The sequence below is a fragment of the Heterodontus francisci genome, chromosome 4 (genome assembly GCF_036365525.1).
Source record: "Heterodontus francisci isolate sHetFra1 chromosome 4, sHetFra1.hap1, whole genome shotgun sequence".
NCBI classification, from domain to species: domain Eukaryota; kingdom Metazoa; phylum Chordata; class Chondrichthyes; order Heterodontiformes; family Heterodontidae; genus Heterodontus; species Heterodontus francisci.
Window position 1 is genome coordinate 175,105,751 of NC_090374.1, and position 20,824 is coordinate 175,126,574.

General features: G+C 43.8%; 1 protein-coding gene across 4 annotated transcripts in view; it reads right to left on the reverse strand.

Moving 5' to 3' along the window:
• The window catches only part of cemip2 (cell migration inducing hyaluronidase 2), a 90,863-nt gene that overhangs the window by 3,994 nt on the left and 66,045 nt on the right, over positions 1-20,824 (reverse strand). For all 4 annotated transcript variants that reach the window (XM_068030589.1, XM_068030588.1, XM_068030590.1 and 1 more), the window contains 9 exons: positions 19,903-19,938; positions 18,176-18,331; positions 16,262-16,439; positions 10,771-10,986; positions 8,564-8,772; positions 6,208-6,390; positions 4,194-4,413; positions 3,304-3,405; positions 1,035-1,177 (listed from right to left, as the gene is read on the reverse strand). In XM_068030589.1, coding sequence (XP_067886690.1) covers positions 1,035-1,177; positions 3,304-3,405; positions 4,194-4,413; positions 6,208-6,390; positions 8,564-8,772; positions 10,771-10,986; positions 16,262-16,439; positions 18,176-18,331; positions 19,903-19,938 — 1,443 coding nt within the window. The remainder of the gene's footprint in view (positions 1-1,034; positions 1,178-3,303; positions 3,406-4,193; positions 4,414-6,207; positions 6,391-8,563; positions 8,773-10,770; positions 10,987-16,261; positions 16,440-18,175; positions 18,332-19,902; positions 19,939-20,824) is intronic.

The window sequence follows — 20,824 nt, forward strand, 5'->3', positions numbered from 1 at the left end:
AAATCTTCAATTGACCCCCAGACTCAACAGCTGTTTGGGAGTTCCAGATTTCTACTACCTTTGTATGAAGAAGTACTGCCTGACCCACCCAACTGGTATCAGTGAGATTAAACCATGCATCTCATTTTCCTCAATGGAAGCAGGGCTGTTGAGCCCTCTTCCCTATGCTTGCTGACCTACATTGGCTCCCAGTTAAGCAATGCCTCCATTTTAAAATTTATGTCCTTGCTTTCAAATCCCTCCATTGCCTTGCCTCTCCCTATCTCTGTAATCTCCTCCAGCTCCACAACCTTACAAGATATCTGCGTTCCTCCAATTCTGGCCTCTTAAACATCCCTGATTTTAATCACTACACCACTGGGGGCTAGGTCTTCAGCTGTTTAGGCCTTAATTTCTGCAATTCTCTCCCTAAACCTCTCCGCCTCTCTACCTCTCTCTCATACATTAAGATACTCCTTAAAACCCACCTCTTTGACCAAGCTTTCAGTCACCTGTCCTGATATCTCTTATGTGGTTCAGTGTCAAATTTTGTTTGATAACGGTCCTGTGAAGTGCCTTGGGATGTTTTACTGTGTTAAAGGTGTTCCACTATGTTAAGTAGATGAAACTGAATGTAGCCTCTTGCTTGTACCGCTCTGAGATTGCGCACTGCTCTCTCCTCTTGTCCTACTTCCAAGTAAAACCTGCAACCTCTACCAACTAGAAGGATGAGGGCTGCAGGTGCATGGGAACACCATCATCTCTATTTTCCCCTCCAACTCTCACCATCCTAACTTGGAAATACATCGCCGTTCTTTCAGTGCCGCTGGGTCAAAATCCTGGAACTCTCTCCCTAACAACACTGTGAGTGTACCTATACCACAAGGGATTGCAGTGGTTCAAGAAGGTGACTCACCACCACCTTCTCAAGGACAATTAGGGATGGACAATAAATGCCAGCGATGCCCACATCCCAAGAATGAATTAAAAATACAACTTGTCCAGTTCCACACTCTAAAGCAAATAAGTGCAACATCACTTTCTCTTTGTCCTACCTTTGAGAGATTCCAGTGTTTAGGTATTTGGCCATGGTTGCATCAGCTTTGGTAAATGATATATTTTTGGTAACTGTTCCACTGCAGGCATCAACCGTCACCATGAAAAATCCCTTTTGAAATGGGAACTTGGTGCCATTCACCTAAAAAGAAGCATTTCGTTATTACACTGTAAGCTGATATTATAGATTAATGTGAAGAGCTGTCTGTTAGTGTTTCTCCTTAAACATTCTATTGGGCTTTAGGAAAGTGTAAGAACCCGTTCTGGTTTTCCTCTTTGCGAGTGCACTAATCTAACTGCACCATGTACTTCTTGAGGCCAAGAGATCCCAGGCTCTAATCAACACCACTCTGGAGTTGGACACCAGGAGATACAAAACAATATCCCAGCCACAGGTCACTGATTTTCTCTCACCCTCCTGGGGCCTGGTGTCTATCCTGCTGCAACACAGCCAACAGCAGGATCTCAAGCCAGTGGGAGCAATTCAAAACCCATTTCCAATAATAGTTATTATTAGTGCCTTCATTGTGACAAACTATTCGACCCCCACCACTGCTGCATTGACAAGGTATTTATATGAAATTATAGGAACAGGAGGAGGCCATTCAACTTTTCCTGTCATGCAGTTAGATTGTGGTTGGTACATATCTTAACCCCATCTACCCGCCTTGGTTCTGTAACCCTCAATAGCACTTGCCTATTAAAAATTTATTAACCTCAGCTTTGAAAATTTCACAGTGATGTTCCGTAACACAGGAGCAGTTCAATATGTACTGGCCTTATGCAGACTTCAGAGAGATGAGGAACCTATGCATCACTGTTAGCAAAGGGGTAATGAAGGATAATAAAGCTGCATTAACACCTGATAAACAGTGCCTGTGACTAATTATTCAATTAGACAAGTCAGATTAGTCTGATCTGGCATGGTCTGTATTCTGCCCATAGAATCATAGATTAATACAGCATAGAAGACCATTCCGCCATCAAGTCTGCGCTGGCTCTTTCAAAGAGCAATCCAACTAGTCCCACTACCCACCCCTTGCTCTTTCCCCATATCCCTGCAGTTTTTCTCCTTCAAATATTTATCCAATTCCATTTTGAAGGCTACTATTGAATTTGTTTCCACCTCCCGATCAGGCAGTGCACTCCAGTTCCTAATCACTCGCTGCCTCTGGTTCCTTTGCCAATCACATTAAATCTGTGCCCTCTGGTTATTGACCCTTCAGCCACTGGAAATAATTTCTCTTTACTCTATCTAAACCAGTCATGATTTTTAACACCTTTATCAACTCTCCTCTTAGCCTATCTGCTCTAAAGACAGTAATCCAATGACTCCCTCTATACGCAATTCCAATTGGTTATTTTGGCCAAATTTTAAATCAATAATTATATTATACCATTTCTCTCTGCCTTAAACCGCCAATGCTTTTCTCTCATTATATTGCGGGGCTCCAATATTAAACAACTACGCTTGCAAGGGTTGTTTAAAAGATGCAATGTAAACTTTCATTTTCTGACGACTGACACTCCGCCTGGCCAAGTCAAGACCCCAAGATTTTAAAAAAATACAATGGGATAGACGCTCCTCTCATTTACACTTATTATATCAGCGCAACACAGAGATGCACACAGACATACACCCATTGACATCTCTTGATTAAGATTCTTGTCATCAAACTCCAGTTCCATGCTGGGAACAATCTGCGCATCACACTATACACTTGACAACATAGATTTACATCAAAAAATGATGGGATAAGGTCACTACAATTAGGAAGAAAATCAGCATGCTGACAATTATTTGTCTGTGTGTCTATAAACATGTCCACCTTAAGCTGCCAGAAACCAGGAAACCAAACAGAACAAACCAAATTTCATTAAGGCGATAGATTATAAATATCACTCTGCAATTTGACAATAAACTAATTAAAAGATTTTTCACCCGTTTCAAGGTCAGAACATATGAAAGTAGGAAGAAAAGATCATAGAGCCCATATTAGGAATCTTTAGAAGGAAACGCCCAATGTCTGTCAATATGTGGATCAGTTTTAATGATGGGACATCCATTTTCATACCAGCTTTTCAATGAAGAAACAATTATTTGCACATTATTAGGGGAGGGTGTGTTCTAAAGGCTTGCACAGCTGAATATTCTTTCCCACTCATGGTCACCTTGCATTTTCTTTGAATCACCTGCTCTGACCCAACATATTTCCTGAGCACTCCTCTTTCAAAGAAAGTGACTGCAGTAGCTCCAGGGTTACTTACAGAAATATAGGACTCGCTGCGGTCCTGCTGGATGTCCGCTTTGCTGAGGGATTGGATTTGTACGAGGAGGTAGGTTTTGTGTGGATCGCTTGTAAAAACTAGCTGCAGAACAGAAACAACACTAAAATTAGTTCTTATCTGAATAAGATCCGGTGGCTGATCCAGTTTTCACACAATGATGCTTTTCAAATAATAACAAATTTAAGCAGTTTATTCCCCATGTAAGAATTTGATTGGAATATGGAACAGGGGAAGGCCATTCAGCCCCTCGAGCCTGTTGTGCCATTCAATTAGATCATGGCTGAACTGTATCTAAACTCCATCTACTCACCTTTGCTACATATTTCTTGCCTAACTAAAATCTATCAATCTCAGTTTTGAAATTTTCAATTGACCTGCGGCCTCAACAGCTTTTAGGGGAGAGAGTTCCAGATTTCCCCTACCCTTTGTGTGAAGAAGTGCTTCCTGACATCACCCCTGAATGGCCTGGCTCTAATTTTAAGGTTATGTCTCCTTGTTATAGATTCCCCCCCACCAGAGGAAATCTGTTCTCTCTATCTACCCTATCAACTCCTTTAATCATTTTAAACTTTTGGGATTAGATCACCCTTAACCGAAGAGCATCTTTCCTGATCTCAGGATGCCCAAAGTGGCTGCTGCATTTCCTACATCACAACAGTGACCACACTTTAAAAGTACTTCATTGGCTGCAAGGCACTTTGAGGCATGCTGAGCTCATAAAAGGCGCTATATAAATGCAAGTTATTTCTTTCATAAGGTAATATACATGAGTAATAGATGACAGCTGAGCCACAATGCATGCACAATGTCCAGCTGAAGGAGCACAGGATTACCTGGCTAACTTGGATTTAAAAAGGGGAAGTGCTTACCTGAGAAGCTCCACAGTTCTCACATTTGTCCGAGCTCTTTGGTGGCATTGCTACTGTGGCTTTCGGAGGTGTGGAATATTTCGGGTAGCCAGTGGACATGCAGTTGCTCACGCCTTGTGACCGCATGGTGGCCATGATCTTCACTCGCTCGCAGCCCTGAGCAGCACAGTAGCTGTGCCCTTCCCGACTATGTCGTGCCTGGAGCATTAGAAATAGCAGCCTGGAGACAGAAGGGAGGGTTGAGACTTCATTCCTTTTCTCAATGCAGCATTAGGTGATGCTGTGCACGTTCGGCGGAAAATTCTCAATAGATGCAAAAATTACCCTTTGGACTTTTAGTGAATTGGTTCCAAAGTGCTCTTTCCTTCCCACATCCTTTAACAAGACCAGTTACGTCGAGTCTACACTACAGAAACAGGCCATTTGGCCCAACTGGTCCATGCTGGTGTTAATGCTCTACAAGAGCCTCCTTCCGTCCTACTTCATCTCACCCTTTCTCCCTCATGTTTATTTAGCTCCTCTTTAAATGCATCTATACAATTCACTCCCTGTGGTAGTGAGTTCCACATTCTCACCACTCTCTGAGTGAAGATGTTTCTTCTGAGTTCCTTATTGGACTTATTAGTGACTATCCTATATTGATGTCCTCTAGTTTTGGACTCCCCCACACAAGTGGAAACATTATCTTCATCTCTACCCTATCAAACACCTTCATGATCTTAAAGACCTCCATCAGGTCATCTCTCAGTCCTCTCTTCGCTAGAGAAGGGAGACCCAGCCAGCTCAAACTTTCCCTAGAGTTATTACTTCTCAGTTCTGATATCAACCTTGTAGAATCATAGAATGGTTACAGAAGGCCATTCAGCCCATCGTGTCTATGCCAGCTCTCTGTAAGAACAGCTCAGCTAGTCCCACTCCCCCGCCTTTGCCTGATAGTCCTGCAAATTTTTTCCTCTTCACATAATTATCCAATTCCTTTTGGGAAGCCACAATTGAATCTTATTTGCACCTTCTCCAGTGTCTCGGTATCCTTTTTATAATGGCATCTTAGGATCAGTTCACCATAACCACATAATTAATTCCTGATCAGAGTCAAGATGTAAACACATGCACTATTTTTTTTTAATATATAGCTTCTGTATTTTCTGTTAAAATTTGCATCTGCAAACACTTCCTGTCAACATTCCCTCTCCCACCACCATTTTAAATGCCTTGTCCAAACTTAGAATGGAATCTGCCTCTGCAAACTTGTTATGCTGTAATTGCAGCCTTCCAACAACTGTAGCACCTCAGTTTTGAGTTGCTCAGCTCCTTAATCTGGTACTGCAGAGAACTCCTCTGCTCCAATCAGCTCTACATCACAGTTGCCCAGATTGCGCACATATTTCATCGATCAGATGTCATCCAGTGCTCTCCTGGCCAGCCTCCATGTACTTGAGCTCATCTAAAACTCTGCTTCCTGTATCCTAACTCGCACCAAGTCCTGCTCACCCATCGTCCCTGTGCTCGCTGACCTACATTGGCTCCGGGTCACACAGTGCCTTGATTTTAAAATTCTCATGCTTGTTTACAAATCCTTCCATGGCCTCACCCCTCGCTATCTCTGTAATTTCCTACAGCCCTCCGTGATCTCTACACTCCTCCAATTCTGATCTCTTGCCCATCCCCAATTTTAATTGCTCCACCATTAGTAGCTGTGCTTTTAGCTGCCTGGGCCCCAAGTTTAAGCCATTCCTTAAAACCCACCTCTTTGACCAAGCTTTCAGCCAATAACCTAATATTGCCTTACGTGGCCTGCTGTCTAATTTTGCTTTATAAACACTCCTATGAAGCACCTTGGGATGTTTTATTATGTTAAAGGTGCTTTATAAATATAAAAGTTGTTGTTGCCCGGAAAATAGAATAAACGTGCCCAAAAAAGATGCGAGTCCAAATGGGTTCCTCGGTCGTCATGTATCGTTAAGCATCCAGCACATTATTCAGGAAATAGCTACAGAGGAAAGAAGGAACATACCCGGTACTATTGTCAAAATAGTATTGTCTCTCCATTGGTTTATTCTGCATTTCTTTCAGAGAAGGCACTGCTTTGTAATCCTCCACACTGTGGGCTGTTGAGTTTTGTCTTTGGTAAATGTCAGCTATGACTTGGAAAGTGGTGGTTTGTGGGTAGCAGAGACCAACCCGGATCCAGTCATCTCTACAAGAAATCAGAAAACCACAAACTCAATGAACAAATCTGGTTGTGACCACATCCAGAAGATCGGTTTGTGAGGGAAAACCTTTAGGGGACTTGTTGCCATAGTAGCAGCTTGACCCCAATTCAGTACTAAATTAGCAATTTCACTCAAAACAGTGGAAAATAAAAGAAAATGCGACATGAGGGAGCTTGGTTCTGCCAGTAACCACACGATACTTGATCATGGAGTGCTTGATGCAGATGCACTATGTGCCCAAGTTTAGGGAAAAGCCAAATTTTGCTGGAGTGGGGCGTCTCACAGCGAGCCTCATTATTTAGACATTTCCCCTACCCTTTAGCTTGAAAATGTGTTTGTGCCATAACTGGCTGGGTGTGCGAAGTGGTCACGGCGTGATGAGGGCAACGGTGCATGTGGGACCTCAGTGAACGACGGGACCAACAGTCTATCTCCTCAATCAATGAGATTTAAGGATTAAGAAAGAAACAGAGGAATGATAGAAAAGGAAATCGGGTGAATTAGAGTCAAAACAGGGATAGAAAGAGAAATGAGAAAGAAAGAAAGATTGGATTAAGAGAGAGTGAAAAACAGAGAATGGAAAAGTAAGAAGAAAAACATTTTAAAAAATTAATAACTTGAACTTTTAAAAATCTCTAAAATGAACTTACCACATCCAGGAATGAGACTGAACAGTTTAAATTATTTACTTTTTGAGCCCTAAGGTTGATTGGCATTGCTGCAATAATTACTGCAATGTTAAGAGTAATTACGCTTTTAATTACAAGCCCAAACATTCTGCGGCAAGTTTAATGGGCAATTTTTAAAAACTCATTTTTGGGATGTGGGCATCGCTGGCTCGGACAGCATTTATTGCCCATCCCTAATTGCCCCAGAAAAGGTGGTGGTAAGCTGCCTTCTTGAACCGCTGCAGTCCTTGGGGTGTAGATACACCAACAGTGCTGTTAGGAAGGGAGTTCCAGGATTTTGACCCAGCAACAGTGATGGAATGGCGATATAGTTCCAAGTCAGACTGGTGTTTGCCTTGCAATGGAACTTGCAGGTGGTGGTGTTCCCATGCATCTGCTGCCCTTGTCCTTCTAGGTGGTAGAGGTCACGCGTTTGGAAGGTGCTATCGATGGTGCCTTGGTGAGCTGTTGCAGTGTATCTTGTAGATGTACACACTGCTGCCACTGTGCATCGGTGGTTGAGGGAGTGATTATTGAAGGTGGTGGCTGGGGTGCTGATCAAGTGGTCTGCTTTTGTCCTGGATGTTGTCGAGCTTCTTGAGTGTTCTTAAAGCTGCACCCATCCAGGCAAGTGGAGAGTATTCCAACACACACCTGACTTGTGCCTTGTAGATGGTGGACAGGCATTGGGCAGACAGGAGATGAGTTACTGCAGAATTCCCAGCCCCTGACCTGCTCTTGTAGCCATAGCATTTATATGGTTGCTGCAGTTCAGTTTTTGGTCAATAGTAACCCCCAGGATGTTGATAGTGGGGAATTCAGTGATGATAATGCCATTGAACATCAAGGGGAGATGGTTGATGCTCTCTTGTTTGAGATGGTCATTGCCTGGCACTAATGTGGCACGAATGTTACTTGCCACTTATCAGCTCAAGCCTGGACGTTGTCCAGGTCTTGCTCCATGTGGACATGGACTGCTTCAGTATCTGAGAAGTCACGAATGGTGCTGAACATCGTACAATCATCAGCAAACATCCCCACTTCTGATCTTATGATGGAGGGAAGGTCATAATTAATGTGTAAATCCAGCAAGTTCTTAAAAATAAAAATGAGGCTGAGGGCAAGATATCACTTACGTGAAGCAATTGATGGAGTGGAGTAAATCAACAAGCAAGTTCTTCAGATTCACAGCTCACAACGTATCTCTTTATACCCTGAACCCACTGGGCGATTTGCTCATTTATTATGACGTGCATCGTTAACACACCATTATTTTTCTGCATGATTTGGGCCCGGTTTCTCAGAACTAACACCTTTCATGTGGATGAGCACATTTTTACCAGAAAGTAATAACATTTTTAAAAAAGAAACTTTTTTATAATTAGACCAACTTCTAGAAATATTCCTGCCCTGTTACAGTACAGGATAACTGAAAAGTGACAACTTTCTCTTTAGAGGTATTTCAGTGACATGTGAAACTGTAGCTTACTTATTGAAGTTTATAAGATACAGAAAGATTTCCTCTGGTGCACGGCCATTCCAGTGAATTGTGTAGCCTTTCTGCAGCATCACGACAGGCTGGTATTGCTGGAAGTCTGCTCGCTGATTGATGCCGCGTAGAGTCATCGGATGTTTGGAATATTCGTCTCTTACAATGGTCATGGTTAGATTTTGAGGTCGGCGAGTCTGTATATAAACCTGGAACAACAGTCACAGCATCACGACACAGTGATTAACCCAATAACCAGGTGATTCAGTGTCATTGTCTTCTCACTTTCAAAACCCCTGTCCATACACATGAAGGACAGTGGTCTGTTTTCTAGACTAAGTGTTAGCTGTGGCTCAGTGGGCAGCATTCTCACCTCTGAGTCAGAAGGTTGTGGCTTCAAGTCCCATTTCAGGAACTTGAGCAAAAAATCTAGGCTGACACTCCCAGTGCTGTACCGAGGGACAGCTGCACTGGCAGAGGTGTTTTTTTGGGTGAAACGATAAACCACGGCTTCATCCGCCCTCTCGGGTGAATGTCAAAGGTCCCATGGCTTTACTTGGAAGAAGAGCAGGGGAGTTCTCCCCAGTGTCCTGTCCAATATTTATCCCTCAACCAACATTACTAAAACCAAATTATCTGGTCATTATCATATTGCTGTTTGTGGGAGCTTGCTGTTCACAAATTGGCTGTTGCTTTTCCCACATTACAACAGTGAAGACATTTCAAAAGTACTGCATTGGCTGTAAAGCACTTTGAGACGGCCAGTGGTCATGGAAGTCACCATATAAATGCAGGACTTTCTTTCTTTGGGGCACCTTGAGGTCGTGAAAGACGCTTTAGAAATATTAAGCGCGAGACTTTAAAGTTGAGTTTGGTCAATCTCAACATACCAGCTCCCTGCACAAAACCACACCGCTTTGTCAGTAACTAAATGTAATAACTGATCTTCTTCTAAAATTGGAACAAAATAGAGGAAGCTTCACTCTGCTCCTAGCCTTCCTGTGTCTGCCCAATGCGGACAGTGAGGGCCAAAAATGGGGAAAGCTCACGCCGATTAAATTGGTGCAGACATATTGGCTAAGGGTTTCTGTCGTGATGATGTTTCCGAACTGCATTAATCAAGTCCTATGCTTGGGGAGTCTGTGCAATTCACTGGGGAATTCTGTTGACTGATTTTCTTGACCTGGAAAAATGAAGTGATACTTCTTGCAAATCTCAATAAACCAATAAGGTTGAGCTCCGAAGAGATTTGTAAATCAAAAGCAATCCGCATTTTCGGAACTATACAAGAGAAAAGGGCACACAATTCAATTTAGTTATGTTAATAAATCAGTCAAAACAAGAACGGAGGGATTTTCTCTGAAGCCAAACAATATGTGCACTGCCTATTCAATCAGTTCTCTGGGTGTAGTGCTTTTTTAAAAAAACCAAAAACATCAAACTACCATCTGTTGAAATTATGGCAACACATTAAGGCAGAGCCATCTCATTCCACTTGTAAATCCTTGGAATTGAGTCAATCTGTGGAAAGGTAAGGTACCATTCTGTGGGATCAACTTCTGCAATTAAGGAATTAACAGTTGAATCAAAGAATTTGCCTCTGCCTTCTCAACACAAGTGACTGTGTCTGACTCAAAATACTCAGCTTGTATTTGGCAAACAACAAGTATGTTATTTTAAAAAATAAAAGTACAAATCTGATCATGCAAGCAAGCAGATATAGCTTTAGCTCAGTGGGTAACACTCACAGTTGAGCCAGCACAGGGTGGGTTCAAGTCCCCCTCGACACGTGAGCTAACACTCCAGTGTCGTACTGAGGGAGTGTTATGCTGTTGGAGGTGCTGTCTTTCAGATGAGATGTTAAACTGAGGCCCTTTCTGCTCTTGTGGGTGAATGTAAAAGATCCTAAAGCCACTATTGTAAAACACAGCAATGGAGCTTTCACCTGTGTCCTGATCAATATTCATTCCTCAACCACCATCACTTTAAAAAAAAAAAATCATCTGTTCATTAGTGCTGTTTGTGGGAGTTTGCTGTGTGCAAATTATCATGTTTCCTACACTATAACAGTGACTACACTTCAAAAAGTACTTCATTGGCTGTAAAACACTTTCGGACATCCTGAGGTTGTGAAAGGCACTTTGAAATAAACATATCGAAATTATTTCATCCCCCTCCACCTCCCCCCGCCCTCGATTTCTTTTTACCTGAGCGTACTTTCCGCTGCAAACTGAACCAAACCAGGATGTGACATTCTCACAGCTGGGATGCTGAATCAGGAAGTTATCCATGCGGCCGACATACGTGTCCCTGAACCCTGTTACGGAGCCATCGATGTCATGGAACACTGCATTCTTGTCACCGTCGAGATCACAGCCCTCAAACCACGGGCCTGGTTTGCCAAAGAACACTTTCAAGGATACCTGAGCAGTAAATGCAATCAAAAGTGTTGAAGATAGAACATTACTGATGTAAGCAGCATGTCTGAGCATCAACTGTGGCTCAGTATGTAGCACTCTTGCCTCTGAACGTCAAGGTTGTGGGTTTGAGTCCCAGGTGGAAACTTGAACACACAATCTAGGCTGACACGCGCTGAGCAGTATAGAGGGAGTATCCTTCTGGGTGGTGGATTTTATTCTGAAATAAAAATAGACTATATAATTGGCCATATTGGTAACTGGGTAAAACATTTAAATATATGTTATGACCCGTGGGGAAGCGGAACTAGAGAAAGACAGTGCATCCTCCCGCCTCGGTCGTAACACTTTCAAAAGGGAATTGAATACTTGATGGAAAGAAATTGCAAAGCTACGGAGAAAGAGTAGGGAAGTGGGACTAATTGGATAGCTCTTTCAAAGAGCCAGCACACGCACGATGGGCTGAATGGTCATTCTATGATCTTGAGACTATTTCACACAAAAGGTCATTCAAAATGGCCCCAGAAGATAGCCAGTTGTTCAAGTAGTTAATATACTGCCTAGTGCGATATACAACTGCACAGAATAGAAGGTGCCGAGTTTGGTCGACATTGAGTTAGCTGATCCCATTTTGGTCAGTAGTACGGGATGGAAGCGGTTACATTGAGTTTCCATGGCCCAGGACTGGTGTTGGGAAGAAATTAAACCAACCATCAACCGATTTCCACTCCTGACCTGTACCAAATGGTCTTTGCTCCATAGACTTGAGCACACAATCCAGGCTAACATGCCCAGAGCAGTACCAAAGGAGCTCTGCCCTGCCAGAGGTGCTGTCTTTTGATTGAAAAGTTAAACCCAGGGTTCCTCCAACTCCACTGCCCTGCGACCCCCCATCCCCCACCCCAGCTGCCCTGTCAGGGTTTTCAGCTGGAAGATGTGCTTGCCTGTGAACGTCACACCAAAAACCAGATTCAGATACAGTGGTGATGACCTCCACAGTGGATTGACCTACTAACACCCACCATCTAGAATGGCTACTTGGTTGTAGTGCTGGAAGGAGGTCAGAATCCATGAAGCCTTTTAACTCCAGCATTGAGTCAACACCTTCCCGGAGAGACGGGGAGGAGAGAAAACTGAGAAACAAAAACAAAAATCAAAACAATAAACAGGGCACACATAACAATGGAAAGCCTGTGGGCTGCATTTATCTAGCAACCATCCCATAAGAATGATAAGCAGTGCTTCTTATACTCAAAGCATAAAATAATTAGTGAACAGTCAAAGGGAGATGCACAAACAGCCCAGCTTTCAGGCACAACAGAAGAGCTCATAATAACTTTTAACTGTGAATAATTATGTACCATCATATTGAGTCCTACAATCCTCTGCGATCCCTCCATGGTCTCTGCCCTCCCTATGTCTGTAACCTCCTCCAGTCCTACAATCCTCCGAGAACTGTGCACTCCTCCAATTCTAGTCTCTTGAGCATCCCCAATTTCCTTTGCTCCACCAAAGGTAGCCATGCCTCCAGATGCCTAGGTCCTAAGCTCTGGAATTCCCTTGCTAAACCTCTCCCTCTCCTCCTTTAGAATTAGAATTAGAATTAGAATTAGAATTAGAATATTACAGCGCAGTACAGGCCCTTCGGCCCTCGATGTTGCGCCGATCATCTGACCTACACTCTTCCATTTACATCCATATGTCTATCCAATGACCACTTAAATGCCCTTAAAGTTGGCGAGTCTACTACTGTTGCAGGCAGGGCGTTCCACGCCCCTACTACTCTCTGCGTAAAGAAACTACCTCTGACATCTGTCCTATATCTTTCACCCCTCAACTTAAAGCTATGTCCCCTCGTGTTTGCCATCCTCATCCGAGGAAAAAGACTCTCACTATCCACCCTATCTAACCCTCTGATTATCTTGTATGTCTCTATTAAGTCACCTCTCCTCCTCCTTCTCTCTAACGAAAACAACCCCAAGTCCCTCAGCCTTTCCTCGTAAGACCTTCCTTCCATACCAGGCAACATCCTAGTAAATCTCCTCTGCACCCTTTCCAAAGCTTCGACATCCTTCCTATAATGCGGTGACCAGAACTGCACGCAATACTCCAGGTGCGGCCTCACCAGAGTTTTGTACAGCTGCATCATGACCCCGTGGCTCTGAAACTCGATCCCCCTATTAATAAAGGCTAACACACCATATGCCTTCTTAACAGCCCTATTAACCTGGGTAGCAACTTTCAGGGATTTATGTACCTGGATACCAAGATCTCTCTGCTCATCTACACTACCAAGAATCTTCCCATTAGCCCAGTACTCTGCATTGCTGTTACTCCTTCCAAAGTGAATCACCTCACACTTCTCCGCATTAAACTCCATTTGCCATCTCTCAGCCCAGCTCTGCAGCCTATCTATGTCCCTCTGTACCCTACAACACCCTTCGACACTATCCACAACTCCACCGACCTTCGTGTCATCCGCAAATTTACTAACCCACCCTTCTACACCCTCATCCAGGTCGTTTATAAAAATGACAAACAGCAGTGGCCCCAAAACAGAACCTTGCGGTACACCACTAGTAACTAAACTCCAGGATGAACATTTGCCATCAACCACCACCCTCTGTCTTCTTTCAGCTAGCCAATTTCTGATCCAAAGCTCTAAATCACCTTCAACCCCATACTTGCGTATTTTCTGCAATAGCCTACCGTGGGGAACCTTATCAAACGCCTTACTGAAATCCATATACACCACATCCACGGCTTTACCCTCATCCACCTGTTTGGTCACCTTCTCAAAAAACTCAATAAGGTTTGTGAGGCACGACCTACCTTTCACAAAACCGTGCTGACTATCGCAAATGAACTTATTCTTTTCAAGATGATTATAAATCCTGTCTCTTATAACCTTTTCCAACATTTTACCCACAACCGAAGTAAGGCTCACAGGTCTATAATTACCAGGGCTGTCTCTACTCCCCTTCTTGAACAAGGGGACAACATTTGCTATCCTCCAGTCCTCCGGCACTACTCCTGTCGACAATGACGACTTGAAGATCAACAACAACGGCTCTGCAATCTCCTCCCTGGCTTCCCAGAGAATCCTAGGATAAATCCCATCTGGCCCAGGGGACTTATCTATTTTCACTCTTTCCAAAATTGCTAACACCTCCTCCTTGTGAATCTCAATCCCATCTAGCCTAGTAGCCTGAATCTCAGTATTCTCCTCGGCAACATTTTCTTTCTCTACTGTAAATACTGACGAAAGATATTCATTTAACGCTTCCCCTATCTCCTCTGATTCCGCACATAACTTCCCACTACTATCCTTGATTGGCCCTGTTCTAACTCTTATCATTCGTTTATTCCTGATATACCTATAGAAAGCCTTAGGGTTTTCTTTGATCCTATCCGCCAATGACTTCTCGTGTCCTCTCCTTGCTCTTCTTAGCCCTCCCTTTAGATCCTTCCTGGCTAGCTTGTAACTCTCAAGCGCCCTAACTGAGCCTTCACGTCTCATCCTAACATAAGCCGCCCTCTTCCTCTTGACAAGCGCTTCAACTTCTTGAGTAAACCACGGCTCCCTTGCTCGACAACTTCCTCCCTGCCTGACAGGTACATACTTATCAAGGACACGCATTAGCTGCTCCTTGAATAAGCTCCACATTTCGTTTGTGCCCATCCCCTGCAGTTTCCTTCCCCATCCTACACATCCTAAATCTTGCCTAATCGCGTCATAATTTCCTTTCCCCCAGCTATAATTCTTGCCCTGCGGTATATACCTGTCCCTGCCCATCGCTAAGGTAAACCTAACCGAATTGTGATCACTATCGCCAAAGTGCTCACCTACATCTATATCGAACACCTGGCCGGGTTCATTACCCAGTACCAAATCCAATGTGGCATCGCCCCTGGTTGGCCTGTCCACATACTGTGTCAGAAAACCCTCCTGCACACACTGGACAAAAACAGACCCATCTAAAGTACTCGAACTATAGTATTTCCAGTCAATATTTGGAAAGTTAAAGTCCCCCATAACCACTACCCTGTTACTCTCGCTCCTGTCGAGAATCATCTTCGCTATCCTTTCCTCTACATCTCTGGAACTATTCGGAGGTCTATAGAAAACTCCCAACAGGGTGACCTCTCCTCTCCTGTTTCTAACCTCGGCCCATACTACCTCAGTAGACGAGTCCTCAAACGTCCTTTCTGCCGCTGTAATACTTTCCTTGATTAACAATGCCACACCCCCCCCTCTTTTACCCTCTTCTCTGTTCTTTCTGAAACATCTAAATCTCGGAACCTGCAACATCCATTCCTGCCCCTGCTCTACCCATGTCTCCGAAATGGCCACAACATCAGGATCCCAGGTACCAACCCATGCTGCAAGCTCACCCACCTTATTCCGGATGCTCCTGGCGTTGAAGTAGATCCCTTTACTATGATCCCTAAAACCTACCTCTTTGGCCAAGCCTTTGGTCCCCTGCCCTGATATCTCCATACGTGAATAATTTCCATCTTTGCTGTCTGTGGTGCATTGTGGTTATATCCTGAGGTCAAAATCACAAATATGGCAGTCCTTGCAAAGGCAGAGCTCCCAAGTGTGTGGGCACTAATCAAACAGGCAGCTTTAGTGGATTGGACACGTCCGCAGGATGGAAGACAGTTGCATACCCAAGGACCTTCTGTATGGTGAGGTAGCCGGGGCCAGACAACCAGCGGGGCGCCAAAAGCGCCGTTTCAAGGATACTTGCAAGTGTGACATGAAGGTCCTAAATGTCAACTGTTGCACTTGGGAGTCACAAACTGGCGAAAGAGGGAAATGGCGATACATCCTGTGCACTGGCGTGCATCACCACCACGACCAGTGGCTACGGCAGCTTGGCAACAGGCACCAATGCCATAAGCAACTCACAGCATCACTTGGCAGCTCCATGTGCAGCACTTGTGGCAGAACCTGCCTCTCAAGGATTGGTCTTCACAGCCATCAGCAAAGGTGCACCAAGAGAAGGCACCCCACCTAAATGGATTGTTTGTTACGTGTCCATCATCTTTCGTAGATGGAAAGATGCCAACATGCTTGGTGTTGAATTTTGTTTGAGAACTCTTCTGTGAAGTACCTTGGGATATTTTAACAATGTTAAAAGGTGCTATATAAATGCAAGTTGTTGTTTGTAAAGTTATGGTCTGTTAATCTGACTTGTAACATTTTGCCAATGTTCCAAAGAATTTTACACTATGTATAAACATTTCAAAACGGCAAACAACAAGATGGACATACACTCATGCCAAACTTCACCAGAGACAAACTGTTCTTGGGATTCAGTTGCCACGGGTTCTTCAGAAAGAATCCTACAGCACTGGCGAATCGGACTGGTGTTGCCATGTAGTTCTGGAAGGTTGTCTTGGTGACGTGAATAGGCCCATCATAAATCTGAAATCCTCTGATGGGGAAAGTCCTGTTTTAAAGCCAGAAGAGGAGGATAAATAAAATTTCTCTGTAGATGGAATAAAAAAGGTTTACAGGTAATAATTTTTGCTACAGAAATGTGGGAACTTCATATGATAGTAAGTGCAGGCTGGGGTAAGAATATCAAAGGAAAAAGAAAAACTAAGATTGAAGGCAGGAGTTCCTATCTGTTAAAAGTTGCTTTGAACCTACTGTGTCTTTAAAGAACTGAATGAAACATGATTTCTATGGGCTATGGAAGAAGATGAAAGAGCTAACAGCTAGTGATTCAGCAATTACATTGGGAGAGGAATGGAGTTGGCATCCAGTGAAGGTATGCAAACTGAAGAAGGTTTGATAAATGAAGACTATTTTAATTAAATAACTAAGGGTAAAGGGAGATTACACAAGCTAGATGTGGTTTACTTTAATTTTCAGTGCAGCTTTTAACAGGATGTGTCATTAGAAAGAAAACTAGTTGAGAGAATTAGCAGGCACAATATCAGCAGGAGCAAGTTGAGAATGAGGGCAACGGCAGGGGCAAGTTACAACACCACCACCTTCTCAAGGGCAATGAGGGATGGGCAACAAATGCTGGCCTTGCCAGTGATGCTCTCATCCAATGAAAGGATAACAAAAATGGCAGGTTGAAACAGGCTAGTCTTCTTATGCTGCTCAGGGCCTGAGGAGAGACAGTGGGGTTTTTTTTTGCTTGTGCATTTCCAAGAACTTCACAAAATTTCAGCATCATACAAGAGAGATCTAGCTCTAGATCTAGATCAATGCTACCACGCAATATAGCAGCAGGAGTTGGCCATTCAGCCCCTCGAGCCTATTCCGGCATCCACAGATCATCTCAACACCATCCACGCACCTTGGCTCCACAACCCTTAATACCTTTGTCTCACAAAAATCTATTGATCTCAGATTTAAAACTATTAATTGAGCTGGAATCTACTTTTTGTGAGAGAGAGAGAGAGAGAATTCCAAACTTCCAACACGCTTTGTGTGAAGTGTTCCCTAACTTCTCTCAAGAATGGCCTGGCTCTGATTTTAAGCTTATGTCTCCTTGTCTTAGACTCCTCAACCTGCAGAAAAAAGTTTCTCGTTACCTACCCTATCAATTCCTCTCAAAATGTTAAAACCTTTAAAGCAATCAAATCACCTTTTAACCTTCTGTATTCCGGAGAATACAAACTGAGATCTGTTGTGGCAAGACTCTGGGTTCAAGACCGCCTCCAGGGCTTGAGCACACAAATCAAGGCTGATACTCCAATGCAGTACTGAGGAAGTGCTGCAATGTAGGAGGTACTGTCTTTTGGACGAGATGTTAAACCAAATGTGGGAGATGCTGTCTTTCCAATGAGATGTTAAACCAAGGCCCCATCTGCTTGCTCAGGTGGATGTAAAAGATCTCATGGCTGCTATTTTGAAGAAGACCAGGGGACTTCTCCCTGGTGTCCTGGCCAATATTTATCCCTCAACCAACATCACAAAAGTAAATTATCTGGTCATTATCACATTGCTGTTTGTGGGAGCTTGCTGTGCACATATTGGCTGCTGCGTCTCCTCCATTACAACAGTGACTACATTTCAAAAAGTACTTAATTGGCTGTAAGGTGCTTTGAGACATATAGTGGTTGTGAAAGGTGCTATATAAATGCAAGCCCTTTCTTTTCTGTATTAGTCAATATTTACATAACAAGATATGCTCATAGGATTCAGACGTTAATCAGAGAACCTTACTTGTCTTTTGGCAGTGTGCGATTTTTCCCATCAACCCCACCAACACCCCAGTATTTGTTTTGACCTCCTTGAGATCCATAATTCTTGCTTTCTCCGACAAACAATGATTCCGAGATTTCTTGGCTTGAACCTTCGTCCTTTGGGAAGCTTCCATCACTAAAGAAACAGTTGCACGTTAGGATACAAACCCAAAATTAAGTCTTCCAATGCTTTTGTCACTTTGCAGTATGGGTACAGTTGCATAGTGGTTAAGTTATGGACCCATAATCCAGAGACTTCGACTTAATGATCTGCAGACATAGCCTCAACAGCTTTTTTTTGTTTGGGGGGAGGGGGGGGTGAGTGGAAAAGAGGGTTGCAGATTTCCACGACCATTTGTGGAGAGACAGTAGCTCCAGGTTACTATATTGAGACATAAGTAGAGTTCATAGTGAAACCACTTGTGTCAACAAAATAAAAGTAACTGTAATGGACTTGCGAAGCAAGTTATATGAACCTCACAGAAACCGACAGTATTAATAAACTCAATGGGCACTAAAGTCAGTTTCTGAAGAAAGACCAGCAAACATGAACTTACTGAAAGATGGCTTTTATCACAGAGGGGAGCCCGTTTCTACAAATTACACAGCGTGAAACATTGCTGATTCTTTAAGGACAACTTAACTCCTTAAGAAGTCAACAGTACTTGCAATTCCCACACCAAGAGTGACATCTAAACTGCACAAACTGCGAACTGCCTGAAATATAAGATGGATTTAATACTTTTTAAACGCAGCCTTTGTAATTAACACAGTGCCATTCACCAAATTATAGGCCGCTGCCCAGGATAAGTGCAGACAGTGTAAAACTGTAGGGATTGTAAATTATGGGCTGGACTTTTGGACTTCGTCGGGGGTGGGCACTAAATATAGCACCGCCGGCCTGCTTGCGGTTCCCCGGCTCCATCCCATCCCAGGCTATTTCCCTGAAGGCAGGATGGGGCGATGGCAGGGCTACCTGCCCAGACACAGCAAGTAGCCAATTCACCTTGTTAAGGCCCTATTAAGGCCTATTGTTGGAGGCCAATTGTGATTGTCCAAAAAACCTCCAGGTCCCTGCAGGTGGCGGGAACCTGTTTAGCTGCCTGGAGGTGGCCTCCCGGCGGCAGACCAGAGGGTCAGCACACCAGGTAGGCTTTGAGGCCCTCCCTGCTTGCCGGAGTTCAGCAGCAGCTGCAGGCCGCCCTGCAGACGGGCTCCCCCACCCTGCCCACAGTGTGATCCAGCTCCTTGATCTGTTTTCCATTTTAAATTTCAAAAAGTTGGAGTGAGGACGCCTGCATTTTGAAGTGCCCTCTCCCTCCCTTACTTGCTCTGGCATCCTGTTGCTGCTTTCAAGCTAGAAGGCCTCTTATTGGCTGTCCAGCCTCGAGAGCCTGGGTACCATCCATTAATTGGCCAATGTGAGGAAAATCACAGGTGAGTGACTATTTCTCACACATTGGGTTTTCTGACCCCCATTTGAGTCTGACGTTGGGGTCCTGAAGACCACAAGGAAAATCCTACCCTCTGAGTTAAAGAAAAACTGTAGATATGGCAAGCTCTCAGCCAGTCAGTCCACATTCATGAAGGGGAAAGACACAAAGCTCTGACAAAGTGCAACAGATGAAATGTTAGCCTCTGCATTTCTCTTGCTGTGCACTTCTGGCAACTTCTGTTTCAATAAATTTACGAGATGGCCTCTCTTACCTGGCAAATGACAATCCAATTCCATTGTCAGAAAAACTGAAATATTAAAAGAAAAATTATGAACTCAGGCAAAGTTTCAGTGGGGACAGAAACCTGGTGCCAACGTTCCCTCTAAGGTGCGCGCATGTGCAGTCACGCAGCGATCTGGAATGTATCATGCATTGAAATAAACAGAATACTCACACCTTCTTCAGATCGTCAGGAGAAATTTCTAGCATAATGCAAGCTATGACTTTTAAAATGTGAACTGTCCATGGACAAAAAAGTAGTGCTTTTGGAAGAGTTCATAGCTCGTCCAGTATAACGACAATTTACAGGGTTCATTGCCAATCCCCAATTCTCATCGCTCCACCATTGGCAGCCCTGGCTTCAGCTGCTTGGGCCATAAACTCTGGAATTCCCTCCCTAGACCTCTCTACCCCTCTCTCTCCTCCTTTGAAACCTACCTCTTTGGCTAAGCTTTTAGTCACCTGTTCTAATACCTCCTTCTGTGGCTCGGTATCAAATTATGTTTGATAATGAGATAGTCAGCACGGTTTTGTGAAGGGTAGGTCGTGCCTCACAAACCTTATTGAGTTTTTCGAGAAGGTGACCAAACAGGTGGATGAGGGTAAAGCCGTGGATGTGGTGTATATGGATTTCAGTAAGGCGTTTGATAAGGTTCCCCACGGTAGGCTATTGCAGAAAATACGGAAGTATGGGGTTGAAGGTGATTTAGAGCTTTGGATCAGAAATTGGCTAGCTGAAAGAAGACAGAGGGTGGTGGTTGATGGCAAATGTTCATCCTGGAGTTTAGTTACTAGTGGTGTACCGCAAGGTTCTGTTTTGGGACCACTGCTGTTTGTCATTTTTATAAATGACCTGGATGAGGGTGTAGAAGGGTGGGTTAGTAAATTTGCGGATGACACTAAGGTCGGTGGAG